Source organism: Girardinichthys multiradiatus, chromosome 18 (assembly GCF_021462225.1).
Source record: "Girardinichthys multiradiatus isolate DD_20200921_A chromosome 18, DD_fGirMul_XY1, whole genome shotgun sequence".
Taxonomy (NCBI): domain Eukaryota; kingdom Metazoa; phylum Chordata; class Actinopteri; order Cyprinodontiformes; family Goodeidae; genus Girardinichthys; species Girardinichthys multiradiatus.
In genome coordinates, this window is record NC_061810.1 from 22418529 (window position 1) to 22443570 (window position 25042).

The following is a 25042-nucleotide window of genomic DNA, read 5'->3' on the forward strand; positions in this document are numbered from 1 at the left end:
AAAACAGAATTTCACAGTTATATGCGACTCTGTGTGGCTTAAACATATAAAATCCTGTCAAATAAATAAAAGTTTGTAGCTATATCATGGAAAAAGTGTAAACTTTCTAGGGGTCTCTTAGTAGTACACTGATCTCCATCCAGCACTGCCACACTTTGTACATAGTGTGACATTATGTTTATTCAGCATTCATAGTTTTACTCCACTGACTGCTATGTTCCTTAATTTAACCTCCTGCAAAGGTTCAGCAACCTGCTGTGGGTTTCGTTTGTGCACCAGTCCAGGATGTTGGTGTGCATGTGTGGAGGGGTCATAGGGTACATTATTGGCACACGTTGCGGATATGAAGCCCCCTACAGAGGCATTGCTTGGGTCTTCTGATTCACCACAGACGGCCTCAGTAATCATTAAACCAGTGTGACCTCCTAACACTCTCACTCTTTAACAATTTCAACTTTTTACTCTTCCTGCTGTGTCTGCATTACTTTGATATGAAGAAAACAGCATATGCCTGCTAAATTAGGGCATAAAATTACTCGGTTATTGATCTCAATATTATTACATATCAACTTTTTAATTGTGTATACGTGTTGACTCGCATACAGGTGCCAACCCGCTGCAAACCAATGGTTTGGGACACACGGCTCGGGCCTATGCTAAGGAGGGAGAGGTCAGCACAGTACTGCAGGAGTGGGAGGGCAAGGTATAACCCACACTTCACTTTCACACAAACACAAAGATTCATTTCATGTAGCCTTCATATAAATGCTGCAGAATGTGCAAGCAGTTAAAATATAATTCGTTTTTATTCTTCCAAATGTCCTTCACCCTCTTCTGAAATACTCAGGTCTATTCACTCAACAGACATCTGTCTCATTTCCTTCACATCGTGCACACAGGCCGACACTCCTCAGGAGGCCTGTCAGTGTCGTCACTGACTGACAGGTGCTATTGAGTGTTTAAGTCTGGAAAGCTGGTAGAGGTTAACTGGGGTCAAAACTGTGCAAGAGAACAAAGCCAAGCCATCAATGAGGACATGTTGTTTTGGGTTGGAAATATTTCGACAATAACAAAATGCTTTTTTATAGAGATGCACTGAATGGAATTTGTGTATCCAACTTCAGATATGGAGTTTCTGTAAAGCTGCGACGGGACCAAACGGATTTTAGTTGATTCCAAGAACTATAATGTAAGGAGGTGTAAAAACAACAGCTTTCAGAGTAGTTCATGAAAAACAGGGTTTTTACTTTGTGTAGTCCTGGTCTGTTGTTGCTTTTATTCAAAGTTGATCGTTAGAAATCCTAGCAAACAAAGATCACATGTGAGATACCCCAAGGCTCCATTCTGGGGGCCACTAGCTTCGATTACTAGGTACCACAAATCTTCCATATCTATGCTGACATTATATTTCTGTGACAACACATGGCAACCGTCGCTTACAGTCACTGAGTGAGTGTATCCAAAATATCCATGAGTGGATGGGTCAGAATATCCTCCAGCATTATGCAGAAAACACAGAAGCCATTGTTTTTGGTCCCAAAAATCCAAAGTTATAAATCAGATCTAAACTTTATCAACCAAATAAAGTCTATTATTAAATCCGCCTGCTACTATCCTTAAATGTTGAGACTCTGTCCAGAGACTCTTCACTCAGTGTTCTTAGGACCAGAACTAAACAATAAGAGGTAAAATCTAGTTTCTATGCTCCTCAGCTCTGGAACGAAGTGCCTGAAAACCTGAAAAGTGCAGAAAGGTTTGACTCCAATAAATCAGGACTGAAAACATTTGTTTGCTGCCTCTTACCCATAAAGCTCAAAGCTGTATACACTGGTCAAAAAAATAAAACTCGAATAACACATCCTAGATCTGATTGAATGAAATATTCTCTTTGAATACTTTGTTCTGACAACAAACTCACACAGAAATCATCAATGAAAATCAAATTTATTAACCAATGGAGGCCTGGATTTGGAGTCACATTCAAAATTAAAGTGGAAAAACACACTACAGGCTGATCCAACTTTGATGTAATGTTTCTTAAAACAAGTCAAAATGAGGTTCAGTATTGTGTGTGACCTCCATGTTCCTGTATGACCTCCCTACAACGCACTGGACATGCTCCTGATGAGACGGTGGATGGTCTCCTGAGGGATCTCCTCCCAGACCTGGACTAAAGCATCCAACTCCTGGACAGTCTGTGGTGCAACGTGATGTTGGTAGATGGAGCGAGACATGATGTCCCAGATGTGCTCAATCGGATTCAGGTCTGGGGAACGGGCGGGCCAGTTCATAGCTTCAATGTCTTCATCTTGCAGGAACTGCTGACACACTCCAGCCACATGAGGTCTAGTATTGTCCTGCATTAGGAGGAACTCAGGGCCAACCGCACCAGCATTTGGTCTCACAAGGGGTCTGAGGATCTCATCTCGATACCTAATGGCAGTCAAGCTACCTCTGGCGAGCACATGGAGGACCATGCGATCCTCCAAAGAAATGCCACCCCACACCATTACTGACCCACTGCCAAACCGGTCATGCTGAAGGATGTTGCAGGCAGCAGATTGTTCTCCACGGTGTCTCCAGACTCTGTCACGTCTGTCACATGTGCTCAGTGTGAACCTGCTTTCATCTGTGAAGACGACAGGGTTCCAGTGGCGAATTTGTCAATCCTGGTGTTCTCTGGCAAATGCCAAGCGTTCTGCACGGTGTTGGGCTGTGAGCACAACCCCCATTTGCGGACATTGGGCCCTCATACCATCCTCATGGAGTCGGTTTCTAACCGTTTGTGCAGACACATGCACATTTGTGTCCTGCTGGAGGTCATTTTGCAGAGCTCTGCCAGTGCTCCTCCTGTTCCTCCTTCCACAAAGGTGGAGGTAGTGGTCCTACTGCTGGGTTGTTGCCCTCCTACGGCCTCCTCCACGTCTCCTGGTCTACTGGCCTGTCTCCTGGTAGCGCCTCCAGGCTCTGGACACTACGCTGACAGACACAGCAAACCTTCTTGCCACAGCTCACATTGATGTGCCATCCTGGATGAGCTGCACTACCTGAGCCACTTGTGTGGGTTGTAGAGTCCGTCTCATGCTACCACGAGTGTGAAAGCACCACCAACAATCAAAAGTGACCAAAACATCAGCCAGAAAGCATAGGTACTGAGAAGTGGTCTGTGGGCCCCACCTGCAGAACCACTCCTTTATTGAGTGTCTTTCTAATCGCCAAAGATTTCCCCCTGTTGTCTATTCTAATTGCACAACATCAGGTGAAATTGATTGTCAATCAGTGTTGCTTCCTAAGAGGACAGTTTGATTTCACAGAAGTTTGATTTACTTGGAGTTATATTGTGTTATAAAGTGCTCCCTTTATTTTTGTGAGCAGTGTATAAATTCTATAAAATAAATTCTCAGCTTTAATTTATGAGTGTTAATCCTTAATAGCCTTGGTTCTATGTACAGACATGCATTGTGTTCCTGCATATCTTAAAACTATTACAGATCAGTTTTGTTTTTTTGCCACAGTCTTATGGCAAAACTAAGTCTGCATTTAACTATTTAATGACCTTCATGAAATATCTGCAAGTATGGCTTGGTCACTAGTTAGATCTTTTCTACCACTCTGTAGCAAACACAGGCGTTAATTACAATACCTGCTGCATAAATTATAGAGAATATGAATGGATATAAATTATGGCTAAAATATAAAGCATAGTTCACTAATGTTAAAGCAAGTACCTTTCCAGGTACAACTCTATTTTCAAGTACATGTACATATGCTGACATCCACACTGTTCATTTATTGATTTATTTATAAGCATGAACAGTTGACTACTTTGGTGTTGCTACTTTCCGTTCTCACCCTTTGCAGAATAACCGTTTTTTTTGTTTGGTTTGTGTATCTGTCACTTCTGCTCCACAGTAACTGCTCTCTGGAGATGGTGAAAGTGATAGGTGTTATTAGATTTCCAACCTGTTTATAAGGTTGCGTAAAACATGTCATAAAAGGCAAGCCTGTGATATGTCTATATACTTTTCATGGCTTTTGGGCTGTGGTTGATCTCTGATAGACAAAGGATAAAGTATAATTAAGGTTTTTCTCACAGAAAATGCACATCCAGGCTTTAACAAGAGGAGTATATAACATTTAAGAGATTTTTGAAACACAGAATAATCCATTACTCTGAAATAATAGATTTGCTTCCCTTTTGCTGGTCATGTTTTACAATGTAAAAAATGTGTCTATTTTTACTTTTATCCTCTTTAGCTCAGTTACTTCATACAACCAATGTGCCTTAACGCTATATAGGGGTGGAAGCGGGTTCTGCCTTTTTTTTTTTTTTTAAATAAAACTGAAGTTATCCATAGTTATCCACCAGCCTGACAGCTCGCTGCAGCTAAGCAAGATGGAAAGAGAGAATAAACAGTCTGCCTCCACTGCAGGGGGAAAAGCTGGAGTCTAAGGAGACAAAAAAGAGAAGGATAAATGAGTCATGGGGCGGCTGTGAGAAACAAAGAGAAGGGGAAACGAAGGCCGTAAGACGAAGCGGTTGGGAAAAAAAATCACAGGTAGAACAGAAAAATGGGAGGAAAGACTTTTAAGAGAGATGATAAAATTAGGAGAACAGGAAATGGTAGCTGCAGCTTTGTGATTTAAATAAATTGGAAAATAAAATAATAGAAATGGTTGCACTTAATTTAATAATATATTAAGGAATGTATGCATTTTACAAACACTGAATATTTGATTTGGCATAATAGCAATGTCTGACTTTATATTTTGGACTCAGAAAGTGTTTCCATGTTTATTCTTACATCTCCAGTTATGGATCACCTTTTTTACCTTACAAATGAAAGCCATACAGTTCTGTTTCAGAACAGCAGTAATTTTGCTTTATTTATATTTCTTTCTGTTTCTTTGTTTTCAGTTTCTTTATTCTTAAAAAAACGTTCTTATTATTCCAAATAAAAAACATTCACTGGTCCAAAAATGTTCGTTTTATTTCAGTGGGATCTTACTGCAAGGAGAGTATCTTTACTGTTTGTGTTTCTCACCAAAAATGTCTCGAATTTGCTGTTAGACCTCACCATAGATGTGCAGAGACTCCCCTCCTGTTTGATACATTGTAAAACAAAATCATTGTGTTTAATGATGATTAGGACAACAATGTAATTTTAAAATTTTCAGTTTGTTTTGAACTTTTATAAACAGTAAAACACATAAAAACCCTTCACCAGGAGAAACTCGGCTAATGGTTAATTTCAGCAGGGAGGTTGGACTCAGGTGATGAGTCTCAGTCCTAACTTGTGTCACTGGCATTTAGAAGCAGATCTGCAGTCTTTATTTAGTCTTTTGGCCTCTGTTTGAAAGGCTATTATACTTTGATTTCCCTCATACATCTCCTCCCCGTTTCAGACTCATTTACTCTCTTGTGAGCTGATCTTTTCGTCTTCATTTAGTTTAAGGACCTGCAAGCTCGTCGGGAGGCAGAGGAAAGGAGGAAATTCCCCCTGGAGAGGAGACTAAAGGAACACATCATCGGTCAGGAAGGGGCCATCAACACGGTGGCTTCAGGTATACATTCACACAAAGGCAATTATTAAGCGGTATTACAGAATGCACACAGGAAAAGACTGCAGGTGCATGTTAGAGCTTTACTTTACAACATGGCTATCTTCCTGTTGGTGCTCTTGTTGTGTTTTGTACTCTTCTCCGTTCTTCCTCCTGTTCTCCTCTGTTCCCTGCAGCTGTAGGCGGGATCAGACAGACCGGCGGAGGCTGTAATTGGTTAATTGTGATGAATGAGCTGCCTGTCAGACGTGCACAGGTGTTGTGTGTGTGTGTGTGTGTGTGTGTGTGTGTGTGTGTGTGTGTGTGTGTATGTGAGACAGCTGAAGAGGCCAGGCTTGGAGCCGCCAGTTAACACAATTACAAAGAGAGGATACATACTACAGACCCCATACCCCTCCTTCTCTTCTCCCTCTATCTTTCTGCTTACCCTCTTCCCATCTCTCTCTTTTTTCCCCATTTGCTTTCTCTTCTTCTCTTTCTTTGCCATGATTTTCATCTCACCAGTTCTCTCCTGCACCCTTCTTTCTTTTTTCTACTTGAACTTTGTGGCTTTTAAATCACTACATCGTTGTTCCATCAAGCTGTATGTCGCAGTCAGGGGTAGATTAGTAAAATCATGTTAATAGGCTGGGAAAAACAAATGCGTGTAATAGGAGACAACTTAAAACGAATGCAAAAACAAACACGTTCACATCAAATGGAACCAATAGAGGACAAGGAGCTGAGAAGCTGAGTCCTGTGATGAGAAAAGAGGAGGGTGGATGAGTTAGAGCACAATAACACAGAAGACAGTAAAGAGCTGATATTACAGCAGGCATCCATAGAGGCCATGTGGCGTATTGATCTGAAGATGAGAGAGTGAGAGTTAATGTTGAGAAACGCTTCTGCTGCTTACAGACAAGCCATTTGTTAACTTTACGATGTTGTACATTTTCTTTGTAGATTTGTGAAAATAACAAGCTTATTACCTGAATAGGTGGAGACATTGCAGTCTGTTGTGAGGACATATACTGCAGTGGTAATAACTAACGGGAGAATAACCTTTATCTGAGTGTGAAACTTCAGTGAAAACAAACAGGTATGCAAAGTGGTTTTACAAGGATGGGGAGGAAACCAACAAGCCTTAGAGAAGGGTAGTCATGGGACTTGTAGTCTTTGACAAGGCAATGAATGTTATTATTTTCCAAATATACAAGACATCACTGCAGGATAAACTTTTGTTCCCTTATACATTTTGTACAACCCTGTTTTGCCGATAGGACAGCACTTCTTCTCCTTTAATGTTTCGCAAGGTTGAAGCACACACAGAGAGATGGATCTTTGACTGTTCCTCTTTGAACAATCTCTCTAGATGAGTCCTGGGACTTCTCTTATGCCCTCTTCTCTTTGGCTCACCCAACAGGTTTTCTGTTGGATTTGGGTTTGGAGACTGAGAAGTTCATGGAAAAAGGTTGATTTTATGTTTGGTGAACCATTTCTCTTTTGATTTGGTCGTATGTGTTGGTTTGTTATGTTGCTGCGAGTTCCAGTACAGAATAGCCTTTAGTTTTCTAGTAGAGGTTAGTGAATGTATTAATCGTTAATGTCCAGGTACTTCAAAGCATTTACAATGTTATACATATCTTTTGTTTTTAATAGTATCGTTCTGAGTGTAGTTTTATGCATATTACTTACTTGAATAACATGTTCTCTGATCGTTTCCATTTTGAAGAGAGATATTGGTTGCTGTGTCAAGTCATATTTATACTCCAGGGAAAAGAAAGTGAAGAGTCAAAATATATTAAACGCTCAAACCACTACAGTGGCACAGGCAGGAAAGGCTTACAGATAGAAAATTTGTCTTCAAATAAATTTAGAAGGTTACACATCATCTTGTGAGCATTTGTACCTGTGTCAGCTGCTTGCAGTCAGTTTTATCAAAAGCCATACCGATCAGTCAAACTCTGGGAGAGTCCATGTGGGATAGTGGAGATCTCCAGATGAGGAAATTTGTTCAGGAAGGAGAGAGGGACCCAGTCCGGATAAGAGGACAGCAAATGAGAAGGGGATGTCGAGATAAGTAGAGAGAAAGGGCTGCACAGGACTGGATTAGGAACTGCAGATGCAACCTATATACTGTACAGCAACAGATGATATTGTTAGTTTTTCATGATTGATCAGTCTGCCAGTTTATTAATTTATAAAAAGTAATAAAATAGTCTTACAATAGACTGTTTCATGTACAGTTCTGCCTAATGAAACTCTCTATTTGAAATACACTCTTAAAACAAAAGATGTCATAAAATCATCTTATTTCAGAAGCAATATTTTACAAAAAATTGTCTCTAAATACATGTTGGTGGATCATTTTCCCACTTAAACCGAAACCTAATTGGCTCCTTTCCCTGGTTTTCAAAATGGTATCAGCGATACGTGCTGCACGCCTTCTGCTACTGTATTTCATAAAAAAATATTTTTGATTGTGACAGTCAGAGGACTACAAAAGCCTGATGTATCATTTATGATTACAAAGCATCCAATAAACGGTTTGGTTAAAAAAAAAAACTAAATTATTTCTTCTGTCAGGCTTTAAAGGGTTAAAAGCAATAATTTAAAGACTAAAGAGCAGAGCAAATAATTGGCATTTTTCTTGATAAATTACCTAAAGAACCACAGTTTGTAGTTCAGTTGTTGATAAATGGTTTCGTACCAACTTATTGATTGATCATGTTATTGTTTCATCGTCGTTCATCTAATTCTACAGCAATAGGTGAGCGAGGAAATGAATTTTGCAGACAGTCTGCTGAACTGATTCTTATTGTAAATATTTTGCAGACCAGACGCCAAGAGATAAAAAAACTATGTTTGCTGTGTTGTCATGTCTTCAAAATAGTTGTTTCCACCATAACTCTTCATGACAAACAGCTTGCCTGCAGCAAGACACACACACACACACACCGTACACATACACCAAACCCACATAAATACACACACAGGAAGGAGGTTAGATTGATCCAGGTTTAGCTCTCAGGGCTAAGAGTTATTGAAGAGAATCATCCCTCTGTAATCATGTTAGAGCCAACCAGACCTGCAGAATACATGCTGCCGTGTGTGTGTGTGTGTGTGTGTGTGTGTGTGTGTGTGTGTGTGTGTGTGTGTGTGTGCTCTCATTTGTTTTGTGCCCCGTTCCTTTCCCTCTTCTTGTCAGGGTCCTCTCAGAAATGTCAGTGTGCCCTTCTGTCAAAGTCGGTCTCAATCAGCTAAAAGACGCAGAAAAACACAGAAGGTTATCCTGTCATTCATGCAGCCATTGATAAAGCAGACTGAGCTCTGGAGCTCCTCATGTCACTTTTCATCTCTCCGTCCATCTCTGACACACTCGTTTGTTTCTCTGCCTCATTCTCTGTCTCCTTATCTCCATCACTTCTCTGTCTTTCCCTTCTTTATCTGCTTCCACATCTTCACTCCTCTTTCCTCTCCTTATCTCTGTTCCTCCCTCTGCTTCCTCTGTCCTCCTCTATATCCTAACATTCCCTCTTTGATTATCAGCTATTAGTACCTGGTTTAGCACCTATGTCATGTGTCACATATGCCACATCTGTTGTTTTGATATTTTAGTGTGATTACGTAGTGATTTGCTCCAAGCTTTGCTGTTCATTCAGAAAATCAAGCTCAAATGTAGCATTTTTTGCCAGTGAAAGGTTTGGGATCTATGATTCTTTTAATAGAGACGCAGTAATCTGGCTTTTCCTGGCCGATGCCAATTTTCAGTTTTGCCCTTTCAGATTTTGACTATATTTCTTTTTTTTTTTATCCTGATACCTATAAAAAAGAGGAAAATGTGCTTAAGGTTCTATGATACATGTAGTTCCGAAAATGATTCTTGTATATATTAAGAAAACATGCAACTTATGGTATTGATAAAGATTGATTATTATGATGAAATCTGCTATTATTAACCCACATTTTCCTCATTATTCACTTTCTTTGCCCTAATCTCAATGCACCCACCATCATCTGTGAGCTTTAGTTCCTTTATCATCAGATAAAGATAAAATTCCTTTATTATCATTGCATACACACGAGATCCAGGTGAGCTCCACAAACAGTGTTCAGGTAAGAAGAAAATATAATATATTAGTACAGCTCCATCTACTTAAGGGGATTTAAGCCCAAACACCCATCCCACTCCCAGCTGACATGCACACACAGCACCCATACACACACTCAAATTCACACACAGTATATAGATATTTCACAGTGTTACATTATTAACAGTGTTATGTTGTTGCACATGTTCGTACAAACATTAAAATGTTCCTGCAGCATTCAATGTGGCAATGACCTTACAGATAAAATCAGATGTGTGAACTTCAAGCACTGACAGAGTCCATCCAGCCAGTCAAATATAATTGACAGTTAAGGTTTGCATGAATGGCACTTGAAATAAGGCTTAGGCCGATATCAGATTCTCACCTCATAATAGCATTGAGTGAAAATGCCATGGTATTGTTTTAAGAAAAAGAAAACAACCAACATTCCTACTGCATTAAAAATAATGTAGCATTTTGATTATTACAGTTGAAATAAAGTTATCTGGGGGCATATCGTGGCTCAGTGGTAGAGCAGGTGCACCATATAATGGAGGTTATACTCAAAGCCGCAGCTGTCCTAGGTTCAATTCCCAACCCCTGGCTATACTGTCCTTCCCTTCTCTGTCGAGCTACTTATGAATAAAGGCCACTAGTGCCAAAAAATCCTATATTATAACAATAATAATACATTTATCATGTATATATTGTTGTTTTGGTTATGATACTCAGCTTGTGTGTGGTTGATGAACCATTAATATTGCTGGCCGTTTATTTACCTCTGGCGGCTGAAAGCTTCAAACTGAAAGTGAAAATTGGAGCATTGTTTACTGTGGGTTTGTTGAACCCACATAATGAGGTTCTTTTTTTTAAATGGCAGCATACGTTGGTAGTTGGGAGACATGGGACAGCAGCTCAACACAAGTATAACAAGCTGATTAGTCAGGCTATCTGCTCCAGTAGCCAGCCTTCAGTCCACTGCTTAACAACCATGTCACTTTTAGTTTCCCAAATACTTTTCTAAAACTGTTTCTTTAATAAGAGTTTTAACATATAAGCTTTCATATAAGCAAGGGAAAAGTGTTGAAGCCTTCTTTCAGCCAGCATTGCACAGCAACATGTGGGGGAGGGTTGCACGGTCAATGTATGTCCTCTGGCCTCTCATTAGAAGTACTTTATGTTGGAGGCATTGTGATGGCACTGGGATAAAAAGTGCGTCCCATGTTCGGAGGTCTTAGTCCTGGACGCAAGCCGTCACAGGTTCTAGAAACCCTACCCTAACCCGGCCCATTGACCTTTGTTGTATGTCTTCCACCTCTCTGCACCCTTTGCCTGTCAGCTCACCATCAAAAAATAAGAAAATAAAGGCCACTAGGGCCGCAGAAACATTAACATTAACAAACAGAAAAAAATCTGTGTGATGGAAATTTTTTGCTGTTTTGAACCCACAGCTCTTTAGAACGTTGGTGTATTGGTATCTTAATACCGGTAACCAGCCCTTCCATTTTTAAAATATTATAAACCACAAAATATTTCATGTGCGCAGTCCTCTGTCATTTCAATATAGCCCTCATTGATATGGCCATGGAGATTGGCATTTGATATGTTATTCAGCTACACTGGAATTGTGTTCCTAAAACTCACACGGTACTTGTGGCCACACTCTGAAGCTACTTTTCTCACGTCTCCCATCCACAAAAGGCTAACATGGCACATTACATCAGTAACTTTATTAGAATTTCTGGTATATCTATGATGTTATCTTCTGGAGTTTTAAACATGTATAGCTGATGAACATATAATTAATACTCAAACCAGTGCCAGCAGGTCAATAATGTGCTTTTTTATTTTTGCTAAATTCAACTGTGTTAATTATTGATCCACCGGTTCCACTGACCAGCCTAACAAAATCTCTCTTCATCTTTGGCTTGGACCCCAGTCTAGATCACAGGTTCACTTTTGGATGAGTTTGTGCTGGTGTCTGTTTCTTTGTTGAGTGCCTGAAACCACAGTCAAATACTCTCTTTACTCTCCTGCCATCCACATCATCATCCTGCCTTTGTGTATATGTGGGTTTGGTTGCTGGGGTGATGGCAGGGTAGGGTAGGCACTCCTTAAGCAAGAGTGTGTGTGAGGCTGCGATCTATGCTAAACTGATTTCACCATGGCCGCGCCAGAGAGGCTAACACAATTACTGCTGGCTAATGGCCCAACTGACTGAGAGGGGGGCGAGGAGAGATGCATCTTGGGTAGCTTTCTGGAGCTCTCTCGTCTTGCTCTGTTTTCTCTCCTATTTCTTTTTTTAAACCAAATGTTTCTGACCCTTTTCTCATCCCTGATCTTTCACTCTTTGATCAAAGTTTCAGGAATCCTTCCAACCTCTGGTCAGCTTAGTTATACTTAGAAGACCTGATGGAAGGAAAGGCAACAAATGCAAATGTTATAATGGGGTTCTCTCTCTCTCTCTCTCTGCTCTTTAGCCATCAGAAGAAAAGAGAATGGTTGGTACGATGAAGAGCATCCTCTTGTCTTCCTCTTCCTTGGCTCGTCAGGAATCGGTACCTTCTTTCTTCTACACACCTCTCTTTTATCCTGGTTTGATCTCATGCGGCATACAGCTTTAAATAGCAGCCAAAATAAAAATAAAAAGTCGTTTTCCTTCTGAAGCTGTTGATGCATTTAAAGTGGACTGTATTCTTCTCTGGACAATTAATCCCTTAACAAGGAGTACAGGACTTCCAAAGCACACTGCATAGCAAACACAGTTTAGGCTAATCTACATTTAGCAAAAATATTTCTCTCTAAAGTGTCCCTCTTTACTTTTCAGATTGAAAGGAGCTCAACAATATTTCAATTCATGCTTCTTACAATTCCATAACCCTACATTATTTGTTTATTAGATAGGTAAATAGGTTGGCAATTAAAACATATCAAAAGAAGGTCTCAATTCAAGATCACATAATTTATTCTCCACACAAGCAGCCATCAACAATCACAGATTTTTCTAATTAAATCAAACAGCTGAGATTAGCTGAGATACATATTTTGACTAATGATAACGCATTTAGCACACAAGCTGCTTATTAAACAACTGTAATACCTTTACAGGGAGATCCCTAACTACAGTGCCTTGCAAAATTATTCATAACCTTTAGTGTTTTCCACATTTTCTCATGTTACAGCCAAAATTGTCCTAATGAAATATTTTTATGGTTTATGCGATAAACCATCGCCAAGTAGTTCATAATTGTGAAGTTGGAAGAAAACTGCTCTTGATCTCTGTTAAGTTTATCAAACAACTAAAAGAGTAAGCTACAATGTTAGGTAATGTTAGTCATGGCACAAGAAACCTACCAGCCATCTCATATCATTTTAATAGGACAGGCTGTGTAGGGAGAGCATTAATCAGCAAAGCATGCAAGAGGCAACCATTTCGCCTGGCACTATACAAATCTGGCCTTTTATGGAAGAGGGGCAAGAAGAAAGCCATTGTTGAAAGAACACCAGAAGAAGTGCTGTTTGCAGATTGCCACAAGTCATTAGAGGACTCAGCAGACTCAGAAGAAAGTGCTCTGGTCAGATGACACCAAGACTGAATGTTTTGGCCTACAGGCATCCTAAATTCTATGTGTGGAGGAAAACTAACACTGCACATCATCCTAAACACACCTTCCCCCTTTGCAACATGGTGGTAGCTGTATTATGCTGTGGGGAAGCTCACCTATCAGCAGGATAACGAGCCTAAATATACAGCCATGACTGCAGGCCAATGGTTTAGATCTATGCGTCTGTTAGAATGTTCAGTCAATCTGACTGGCATTGAGCTACCTTACATAGAGAAATGGGCAAAAGTTCATCCTCTAGATATGTAAAGTTGGTGGAGAAATAACCCCAGAAGACCTGCACATTTAATTGCAGCAAAAGGTGCATCTACATAGTGCTGACCGGGAGAGCCAGTGTGTCATTTTTCTTCCATTTTGCCATTATCGGTTACTATACGTTGGTCGGTGAGATAAAATCCCTGTAAAATAGACTGAAGTTTGTAGCTGTAATATGACAAGTAAAGGGGTATGAATACTTGTGCAAGACACTGTAGATGGAGATCAGAAATTCGAAGATCCAGATTTCCTTAAATGGATCCTAACTTGAATTGCCACCTTTAAATTGGAGAATTTCAATGTGTTTGCCCAAATCTCTCTCCAGCACTTTAATTGATTAGTATTGACAGCCGAATGCCCCATCCATTTATGGCCTTTGTTTGGTAGAGCCCCCCCTGAGCTGTATATGTGTGTGTATGTCTGGGCGTGCACACCAGCTGTCAGAAAAACAGCTGATTGCACATTAAAACACTGGAACCTCTTTGTAACACACCGTTGTTGTGTGTAAGATAATCAGCAGCCGCCTGTGGTTTCGGGAAATGATTTCCTCTGGGGACGAGCGTGATCTGAGAGCACTTCAAGCTTTCTGTTGCAGCAGATCTACACTCCTGTACTATAAGTTTAGGGATAGTTTGGGCAAGGAAGTACTGAGTGGAACATGATGTAGAGCGGGGCTTTATGTTAAACTTGCTATCTATAATACAGCATACTCACCCCACTCACAGAGGATTTTCAGTATAAATCAACAAAACTTGGACTTGGATTGTTCCAAAGAAACTTAAATATCCACCACCAGCAAAATGTGGAAGTGCTCATGTGTGTGGTGGTGTGAAGGCAGCAGCAGGAAGAGAGAGAGGGGGATATTAAGGGCCAGATAGATGGCTAAAGAAAGATAGAGATCATGAAATGACAAGGCAGAGAGATAGATGAGGGAGAGGCAGTGTTCATATCCTCCGTTCCCTTCAGCGACAAACTCTGGCCATGAGACATCAATATTAAACACAGCAACAAGACACAAACACACACCACCCTCACACACATGCATTCAAAGTACAAGACATCAATATCATATATGAGCATTTATATGCAGAATATTTTACCGACAAACATAATGTGAGCTTCAGGAGAGCGGAGATGATTGAATGCTTTATAGGAGGTGGTGCTGGGATTTAGGCCAAGGCACTTAGCAAAGAGGAAAATATTGTTTTTTAGTCTCAAATGAGTCAAATGGTTTTCTTGACTGAATGTTTCTGATGGTGCTTCACTCCAAACAAGCTGAGATGGTTTTTTTATGTCAAATTGGAAGTAATTAAATGGCAAACGAGGTTGATCCTGTTGCAGAAAGAATAAGAAAGGTGATGGCTCTGTTTTGTGACAGGAAAGACAGAGTTGGCAAAACAGGTGGCTCGCTACATGCACAAAGACGTTAAAAAGGTACGTTTTGGGCACATTTTTCTCCAAATACACAATAATGCCACAACATGTTACCATGTCACTGTCTGGAAAAGTCTGAAACTTGATTTGAGGATTTTAAAGGTTTGGATATGTATGCAGAGATGAGAGTATGGAAGAATATTTGTATTTACAGATGTTATTCTCTACTCTGTTGTCCTTCCCTTTTTTCCTCCTGGTGTCCTTAATGTCTTCTTTCCTTCCTCTCTTCCTTGTGCCCTTATTTCTTTTCCTCGTTGTCTTTTCTTTCCTTCTGTCCTTTATACCTTAATAGTGTTCTGAGTCCATTCCTTCCTTGTGTCCCATCTCCCTTATCTTCATCATTTAATGTCATTATCCTGACTTTCTTTCCTTCATTCGTTCATTGTTCCCTTCCTTCCTTGCTTTCCTTCCTTCCTTCTGTCTTTATTCCCTTTCTTGTGTCCTTTTTCGCTGCATTCCTTTCCTACTTTAATATCTTTCCTCCTACGTCCATTATATTTCTCCTTTCTTGTGTCCTGCCTCAATTCCCTTGTGTTCCTCATTCTTCTCTTCCATTGCTCCCCAATTGTTTCCTACCTCCATCCTGATAAGTTTCTGGATTTTGCTGGTGTGCAAACCCTGGCCACTCTGCACATATTTCCTAAATTCATAGTGAATGTTTGTATTTTATATTTTAAAATGACTGTAAAGCACAGACGTCTGGAAAGTTCAAAGTGTAACATTTTCACACGGAAAACGCGTTAGAACCATGTATTGCAAGCGAAGGTTCCTGTTTAACTATGATGTGTTTGCAGGGTTTCATTCGTATGGACATGTCTGAGTTCCAGGAAAAACACGAGGTAAACCGTTTCTTCTTAAATTGACCCAAAAGCAGAATGTGTGTTTTTTAAAATTGACTGTCATGTATAATTTGTTGAACATATTGGCCTACAGAAGTGAACTCATATCAGATGAGAGCTGCTGTAACTGTGCTATCTGTCTGCAGTGCATGTATGGCAGTGACATTTTGGATTAATTCTGTTTATGAACTCATAATTAATGCATAAACCAAAATAAATGCTCTGACGGTTTTTGCCTCTTTATGGAGGTTTGATGATGGATATATTTAATCAGTGATTCAGAAGTTGGATTATGCTCCTGTGTTAAAGAGTGTCAAAAGCTTTGCGTTAAGGTCAGTTATGTTTTCTCTGAGATGGTGTGAAAAGTATTCCTTTTAGGGGGAGGTATGAATGGACTATAAAAATAAGAATATTGGCACTTTAAGATGATCACTCCAGAGAGTCAGCTTTTGAAATTCATTAATTCTGCATCAGACGCCATTCTCAGTAGCTATCCAACATGCAGTTCAAACGTATTCATACAGCTAGCATTTCTCACATATTTTCACATTACAACCACAAATTTCAATGTATTTTATTGGGAGTTTATCCAACAGACGAACATAAAGTCACACAAAGTTGTGAAGTGGAAGGAAAAGGAAGAATGGTTTGCAACACTGTTTACAAATTCAATCTGTAAGGTAGACCTTGCATTTGTATTCAGTTCCCTGCAGTCGATCCTTTGTAGGACCACCTTTTGCTGCAGTGTGCCCATTCTTCGCAAAATAGCTCAAGCTCATTTGAATTGGATAGAGCGTCGTTGAACATCAATTTTTAAGTCTTACCACACATTTCCAATGGGATTTATGTCTGTACTTTGACTGGGCCATTATATCACACAAATATGCTTTGATCTAAGCCGTTCTACTTTACCTCTGGCTGTATGTTTAGTGCTGTTGTTCTCCTAGAAGGTGAACCTTCAAGTATTTTGCAGCCTCTTGCAGGTGTCCTTCCAGGATTGACCTGTATGTAGCTCCTTACATCCTCCCATTAACTCTGACCAGTCTCCACAGTCTCAGCAGCATGATGCTGCCACCACCATGTTTTACTGTGGGGATGGTGTTTTTGGAGTGATGTGCAGTGTTAGGTTTTCCACCAGACATTCTGTATGTAGTATTAGTTTGGTGGGAAAATAGTCTCGTCTGACTGGAGCTCTTTCTTCTGTTTGCTGTGTCCCCTACATGGCTCATGACAAAGTGCCATCAGAACTTCTTGTGGCTTTCTTTCAGCAGTGGCTTTCCTTGTGTCACTCCTCTGTAAAAGTTCAGTTTTACATGGCTAACAGTTATCTGGTCAAAAGATTCTCCCACCTGAACTGTGGATCTCTGCAGCCTCTCACAAGTTCCCGTTGGTCTCTTTGGATTTTTCTCAAATTAACGTTCCCCTTGCCCCTTGTCAGTTTAGCTACCTTGCTTTAAGTTTTTACACGCTTGATTGGACAATTCCCAATGAGATGTTCAAAGTTTGGGATGTTGTTTTATAAACTAGCCTTGCCGTGTTCCTTGGTCTTCATGATGCGGTTTGTTCACTAATGTTCTCTAACAAACATCTGAGGCCTTCACAGAACAGCTGGATTTACGCTGAGGTTCAACTACACACATGTGGCTTTTTCTGCTAATTAAGTGACTTCTGAAGGCAACTGGTTGCCCTTGATTTTATTTAGGGGTGACAATGCAAAGAGGACTGAATTCAAATGCACTTCACATGGATGTTTATGTGTATAGTATTTTGAAAACCAGGTTACTTGTTCATCCACTTCACAGTTATGTATTACTTTGTGTAACTCTGTCACATAAAATACACTGAAGTTTGTAATCTGATCAAATGTTAAAATGTGTGTGATTATTTTGCCAAGGCAATGTACATGCTGCATAAAGACAAAGAGATCTTTTTGTCTCGTGATTTTCGAACAACCTTGCATCCTCTCGTCCTTTTCTCTCAGGTTGCAAAGTTTATTGGCTCGCCTCCAGGATACGTTGGGCATGAGGAAGGGGGTCAGCTAACCAAGTTGTTGAGGGCATGCCCCAACGCTGTCGTCCTGTTTGATGAAGTGGATAAGGCTCATCCTGACGTTCTTACCATCATGCTGCAGCTGTTTGATGAGGTCTTCACAGAAATACTCTTATATATTCTATATTAAATATTCTTTACAGGCGTGTATTAAAGAAAACCTTAGGTCCCTCTGGCTGATCTGTGCCCTTCATGCTGCTCCTCTCTCAGGGACGTCTCACAGATGGCAAAGGGAAAACTATTGAGTGTAAGGACGCCATTTTCATCATGACATCAAATGTTGCAAGTGATGACATTGCCCAGCATGCTTTGCAGCTGCGGCAGGAAGCTGAGGAGGTCAGTCGCAGGAAGCTTGCTGACAACCTTGGTGAGAGAAACATGCCAATATGTAAACAATGCTGTAGATATAATAAAACATTGTAAATCCAAACTCTGCACGGACTTATTCAGAGGCCAAAATAATAATGGGAAGAAGAAAAATCATCTTAATTCCTGTGTTTTCCTCCAGAGGATGTACAGAAAGGTGATGACATTAAAATCTCCCGACAGTTTAAAGAAACGGTGATTCGACCGATCCTGAAGGTACCGCAGAAGCACAGAAACACACAGAACTGAAACTCGCCTCGTTTTGAACCAAAGTTCAGACACGGTCGGCCTGAGACGCTCCAGTTGTCATTGTTTACTCTTTGATTAATCCTCAGGCTCATTTCCGGAGGGACGAGTTTCTCGGTCGAATCAATGAAATCGTGTACTTCCTGCCGTTTAGTCACTCGGAGCTGCTGCAGCTGGTCATCAAAGAGCTCGGCTTCTGGGCCAAAAAGGTTCGGTAGCAACTTATTTACTTACACTTTTTCTTTGATTTGTTTGTGACTAATTTTACCTGACAAGTAATATAGTTATTTTTATGGTTTATCACTTATGAAGGTGTGTCATGAAAAGAAATGCTGGTTTTTCACACCCTTTGACAGTTGCTTTCTGCTCCACCCATCTGTATTTGTTTGTTTTCTCTATGATGGTGTCTTCCTCTAGAGCTGCACAGCCTCACCCACTTTATTCTACAGCCGCTGAGCTTTGCAGGAAAAAACGCGCAGATCAATATCGTGTGCCTCTGCTACTCACTATAACATGATTACAGTGTTTAACATGTGGAGGCTTCATCAATATTTAATTATTAATATTACAGCTGATGTCCTGACAACGCGGCCCCACAGGGGACTGATCGGAGCCTGATTCATGCATCTTTTCACTGTATTCATCTTCTGAAAGTTGGTTGTCCATTCCTTATTGTTTTTTTTGTTTTTTTAGTTTAAGTCTCACAGCAACGTGTCTGTGTCTGGCAGAGCTTCCATCAGGAATCTGATTATCTTCTAATCCCCATTTGTTTGTTGTTCATTCATATTAGGAGAATTAAATGTTTAGTGCTGCCATTATTGCCTAACTATGTATCAGCAATGAAACATGGTGTCCTTTTTATTGAATGAAGTGTTAACATCAGTAGCTAAATGAGCTGCTCTGATCACTACTATTGACTGGTGTTTGATTAAAGTGCATTAAGGGCCTGTTGATTAGCGCTAGCAGACATGCTGCTTGACAGTATCTCCCCTCTGATGCTGGTTTGTCTCGTTTACTCCTTTACTCTTTGATTTGTGTGTTTTTGTGATGCTATGTGCACTCACTCCAGGTGTCATCCTCCCCCTCAACCTAACAGTCCCTCATCTCTATCTCTCCCACAGGCTAAGCAGCGCCATGACATCACACTCAAGTGGGATCGCCCGGTCCTGGACCTGCTGGCGGGTGGATATAACCTGCATTATGGAGCACGTTCCATCAAACATGAGGTATGTAGACTGAGACGTCTTGGAAAGCACATGCTGCGCCTTGCAAAGTAATTGTACCCCTTGAGCTTTTTCACATAATGTTACATTACAGCTACCAGCTCCAGTGTATTTTACTGGGATTTTATGTGAAAGACACAACACAAAGTTGTGCATAATTGTAAAGTGGAAGGAAAATTATACACGTTTAAAAAATTTTTTTTAAAGAAAATCTGAAAAGTGGATTGTTCATTTGTAGGCTGTTTCCTTTACTCCGATTCCCTTAAATGAAATCCAGTGCAACCAGTTCCCTTCAGAGGTCACGTAATTAGTTGACCATTGTGTAATTTGAAGGGAACATATGTTTTAAATCCTTTCTTTTCACATTTAAAACATTCAGCTGTGGTCTATATAAAGTGAAACTGCAATGCTCTGATTATTGTAGCTCCACAGGCTCTCTCCTGTAACCCCTGTTCTGAGGTGCCTCTGAGAGCAACGCGTTTTGTTTCGGTCTCTTTAAAAGCTGGTGAGGCACTTCCCACCCCTCTACAGGTCTATGTGCACTTTAACCCAGTTGGCCATTTGTTTTTGTTGGAAACAATTATCTAGCAGCACAGAAACAAGACAAAAATGGCAAAAACAATGAAACTGTTTTATGTAATAATAATATTCGAAACACGCAGTATGGTTCTGTCCTTAAGGAGCTAAAAGCAGCACACAGCACTAACATAAGCAAAAGACACAATGTTACTGCTATCAAAACAAACCCAGGATAAATTTATGCCTAAAATAAAGTTTGCTGTCATTTTAGTTTTATTTGCTTGAAGTGCTTCCTGCAGAGAAGGGAAATTTCCCCACTGATGTCGGAACATTTCCATGAAAAATAAAATGTAAACAGGCACTTCAAAGAGGTTCTGATCCTAGGGGACGCGTGTAATGAATTGTGTGGGTTAATACACCTAACAACCAAACCAAACCTATCCTCTAGCAGCGTAGGTGTACTTGAGCTTAGACTACAGAATCACAGCAAGTAATAAATGTGATAATAACAATAATTATTAATAATTTTGACTTTATTGATCCCACAATGGAGTAATTATCCTCTGCATTTAACCCATCTCTTAAGGAGCCGTGGGCTGCCATTGTACTGCACCTGGGGAGCATTTAGGGCTAAGGGTCGAACCAGGGTACTTCTGGCCTCTCTAGAACTCAAATGCCCTGCTCTAACCACTAGGACACCACTCCCCCTACATGGGAGATACGCAAAATTGATCAGCCGAAAGTTCATAACCTTGTTTAGCCGTTCCGCAGCAAATGCTGTGACGTAACAGTTAAAAAACGTAACAGATAATAGAGAAAACTGAAAGGACTGAAAATATGACCCAAACAGAATATAAAGATATCTCTGCAACACTTGGAGACTAAATTCAGCTTTTCTGCACTCCTACAGACTCCCAAGTACACAACAAAATGTATTTGTCAGTATAAATCCAGCTGTTCTTTGAAGGCCTCAGAGGTTTGTTAGAGAACATTAGTGAGCAAACAGCATCATGAGGACCAGGGAAAACACCAGACAGGTGAGAGGTAAGGTCACAAAGAGGTCAAAAGGAGGGTAACATTATACAACATGGCAAACCTTAAACATCTCATGGAGAATTATTCATCATCTGAGGATGGAAAGAATATAGCACATTTGCAAACCTCTTAAGCAGACAATCCAGACAAGAAGAGAATCAGAAAAGCAGCCAAGAGCCCATGGGAACTCTGGAGGAGCTGCAGATAAACAGCTCAGGTTGAAGAAGTTGTAGTTGTGTACTCCACAAATCTGGCCTATGTGGAAGAGAGGCAAGAGATAAAACTACTAGAGGTTCTGCTTGTAGTGTGCTGCAAACCATGTGGGGGACACACTGAACTTCCAAGGCTAAACACCATCATGTCTGGTGGCAACCTGACACTGCAGATAACCCTGAACACACCAACTACAAAAATAAGTCAACTCAAAGTCAAACATATTTCAATCAACAAACTCTTTACTAAGCTAAAACAGTCCAACTAAACTACCAAGCAGAATTAAAGAATAACGAAGACTAATGGGCTATGTACAATATAAACAAGTTGATGAGAGATGGTTGAAAATCATGACCAAAAGAGTGATGCAACATTACCATGAAATATTTATGTTTGAGAACCAAGGATTATCTTGAAGGATCTGGAAATGAAGTTAAGTCTTGGAACTAACTTAAGCAATAATTGGTATACCTTTAAACAACCATTCATAAAGCAAGATCAGATAAAACATTATTTTAATAAAATAATATTTTAAGAATGATCTGCTGAATAAAACCAACCTTCTGGATGACTAATTCTCAACAGTGTTTAATTGGCTGATTTAATTTATTAAAATAATATTTAAAGAAATATTACTTCCTAGATTGGAAACTAACAACCTTTCTCAGTAAATGATCTTCAGCTGACTCATAAAGTGGGTGTGTGCGTGTTCTTAGCTGTTAGTGGTTGGAGGTAACAAAATAAACTTATAGCTGGTTACCAGAATCAAACACCTAACTTTTAAAAAACCATTAATAAAAGGGTTGAAAGCGTGGACCGGTCTGTGTTTAAAAACCACCTTTTAAATAAAGTTTGTCTTAACTTTAAAAACACAACACAGAGCACATCCTTAGCTGAGTGCTAGTCTGCTTACACTTACTGTAGCTGAGTTTCTCAACAAAACAAAAACAAAACGTCATTAAACGAACATTTAGATTATTTAACCCTAAACTGATCTTCTCTGCCCAAACACTTCCTCTTACATGGACCGTGCTGAGGACAAGTTGTCCTGGGCGTTGAGGAAAACTTCCACGTGTGGGTAAACAAAAGGTTAACTTGCAGCTAACCTCCGTAGCTGTGGGAAACGGCTTTAGCTGGCCCAGCCGAACCGTACGACAAAGGCACGCTCGGCTCCTTGAGTGGCCGCGATGCGGCGGGGTAGCTCTCGCTACCTGGACGTATACGCAGGAAGGCATGCGATCCGGTCCCGGGCTCCTTTCCCAGGCAGTGGGGGAAATCTGCTTCGATTAGGGCTGCTTCTGGAGGCCTCCGAAGAAAAGTCAAGTCAAGCTTGTCTCATTACAACCTTTATATGAGTGAACGCCGGATACGCGAGCAGCAAATCATTACTTAATTTTGTTGCATGTGATCATAGTCACTCTGGATCCAGTTTGAAGAGGTTTGTCTGTTTGCCAGCAAAGAGACATTAGCACCCAGTCTCCAAGTCCAGCTCTGCTAGGGACCTGTGTGGAAGAGGTCTGTTTATTGGAACGCGGGGTTTTTATTCAAACAGTGAGTCTGCTGTTACCCCTCTTGTTCCTGTTCCTGGCTGAGCTGGAAGTATTATTTAGTATTATTTTGAAAGTTCCAGAAAAGTTCTTACTGGCCTTTAATGTTGTAACCCACAGCTAGGGTCCCAACACTGTGAGTGAATGCCAATTATACTTTTTCCTACTGCAGATGAGACTGACGCATGTTAGTAGTTTTATGTCCAAAGAGGAATATTGTAAAACAGGAGCAAAGACAAACTATTTCGGAATAATTTAATATCAGTAAAATTTCATAGCTTCAATTAAAAAAAACGGTGAAATTCTCCAATTGTTGTCATTTATACTTAAAAAAGGGGGCTGGACAGATAATTAAACTAAATCAGGACTTGGGGCCGGCATGGAGTCCTCTGGTTTCCTCCCACAGTCCAAACACATGCATGATGGGATAATTTAACTGGTGATTGTCCTGTCTGTCTCTGTGTTGATGGACTGGAAACCTGTCCAGAGTGTACCTCGTCGTTTGTCTGCTGGCGACACGAACACCGCACGACATGAAACATTTGAGGCTTTAAGACAAAGATTGTCAATTAACCAAGAAAATATTTGAATATTTAAATAAATAGATGAAGTACAAGTATCTTAATTGTAAAAATGTATCTTTTCTAAAGCACATATCAGAAACATATTTAATCAGTGAAGAATTAATCTGTGAAATCACAGTATCCTAAATCAATCTTTAATGTTACTGCATTCTCCTTAACCCCATTGCTGATCCCTCAGGTTGAGCGGCGGGTCGTCAACCAGTTAGCTGCGGCATACGAACAGGAGCTGCTGCCCAAAGGCTGCACCCTGCGTCTGTCTGTCCAATCAGAGGGCCGGGAGGAGCGCAGCACACCCAGCCTGCGCCTGGAGGTGGTGGGAGAGGACAGTTCATCAACAACGCTGGACCTTCGTTCACCGCTGAACCCTGAACACTAACGTACAAGACAACACAAAACCTCAGCAGCAGCATCATCATTATCCAGCATCATGAGGATGAATGGGAACCCATGGATGTTCTGAATAAAAGCACCTCTGCGAATCTTCACAGCCTCTGATTCAGCTCGCCAAAGTGTCCACACCATGCAGTACAGCTTATGCAAAGACCAACAGTGTTTCTGCAGAACACGCTTATTCAGTCGTTCACACCTAGCTATCAGCATCATGACCATGCATCATCAGTGAAGCCATTGTATTAGCCTACTTCTCTGTGCTGTCGATCTGTATAGCTGTTAGTCACACAGTGACAGTTTATGTTTACAATGTAATGCACAATAAAAGCCAAGATAATAGAATATTTATTAAATATATATGTGTTACAAAGTTAATGGATACAGTTTATGGAGCGAATCCAGCAGTCGTACAGCCAGTTGGCTTTAGGTGAGATGAATGCTGACATATTGTCGTAAACTAAAGGTAGGAATGTCTCTATTTCAGCTAGCACGCTATTTTACTGTAAATCTTTATGGTGAATCAGTTTTCCATAAAGAGGACACATTAGTTGTTTCAGTGTTGACACATATCAGTGATGAAGAAGCCCACACTACCAGAACTACACTGATAAACCACTCATTCATTAATAAAGAGTGCGGTAATGTAGAAACATTAACAGTAGTAGTAGATCATTTAAATCATGATCAACAAAAGCTGCTTTGCAAATTGTCTGTTTATGTTGGTGTAGAAACGCTATAAACAAACACACCATTCAACATTTAGCATCCTCCATGTTTACCAGCTTGTTGACAAGAAGCCAAACGTAGCGGAGACACATTTCTGCTCCTTGTATCCCAACCTACTGCGTGTAAATAAAACCTTCCCAACAACAATAGGAATTCCTCTCCTTTTTTCCTCCCGTGTTTTTGTTCTGTTTGACTCGCACCGACACTCCTGATGGATGGATGGGAGTCCTGCAGCAACAATGACGCTTGTCCACCTTGTGAATCGACATGACAGGGGAATTTCGTTGGAATTGTGCTCCACGCGGGGGTTCGACCTGGACTACGGGAAGGAAAGAGACACGCTGAAAGCATCTCACGCAAG

At 40.4% G+C, this 25042-nt stretch overlaps 1 protein-coding gene across 1 annotated transcript in view; it reads left to right on the forward strand.

Moving 5' to 3' along the window:
* clpb (caseinolytic mitochondrial matrix peptidase chaperone subunit B) overlaps positions 1 to 24828 on the forward strand; it is a 46652-nt gene extending 21824 nt beyond the window's left edge. The window contains exons 6-16 of the mRNA XM_047392215.1: positions 606 to 703; positions 5451 to 5565; positions 12113 to 12190; positions 14889 to 14944; positions 15739 to 15783; positions 17765 to 17926; positions 18043 to 18199; positions 18341 to 18414; positions 18534 to 18653; positions 19566 to 19670; positions 23744 to 24828. Coding sequence (XP_047248171.1) covers positions 606 to 703; positions 5451 to 5565; positions 12113 to 12190; positions 14889 to 14944; positions 15739 to 15783; positions 17765 to 17926; positions 18043 to 18199; positions 18341 to 18414; positions 18534 to 18653; positions 19566 to 19670; positions 23744 to 23941 — 1208 coding nt within the window. The 3' untranslated portion in view covers positions 23942 to 24828. The remainder of the gene's footprint in view (positions 1 to 605; positions 704 to 5450; positions 5566 to 12112; positions 12191 to 14888; positions 14945 to 15738; positions 15784 to 17764; positions 17927 to 18042; positions 18200 to 18340; positions 18415 to 18533; positions 18654 to 19565; positions 19671 to 23743) is intronic.
* Positions 24829 to 25042: the final 214 nt, after the last annotated feature.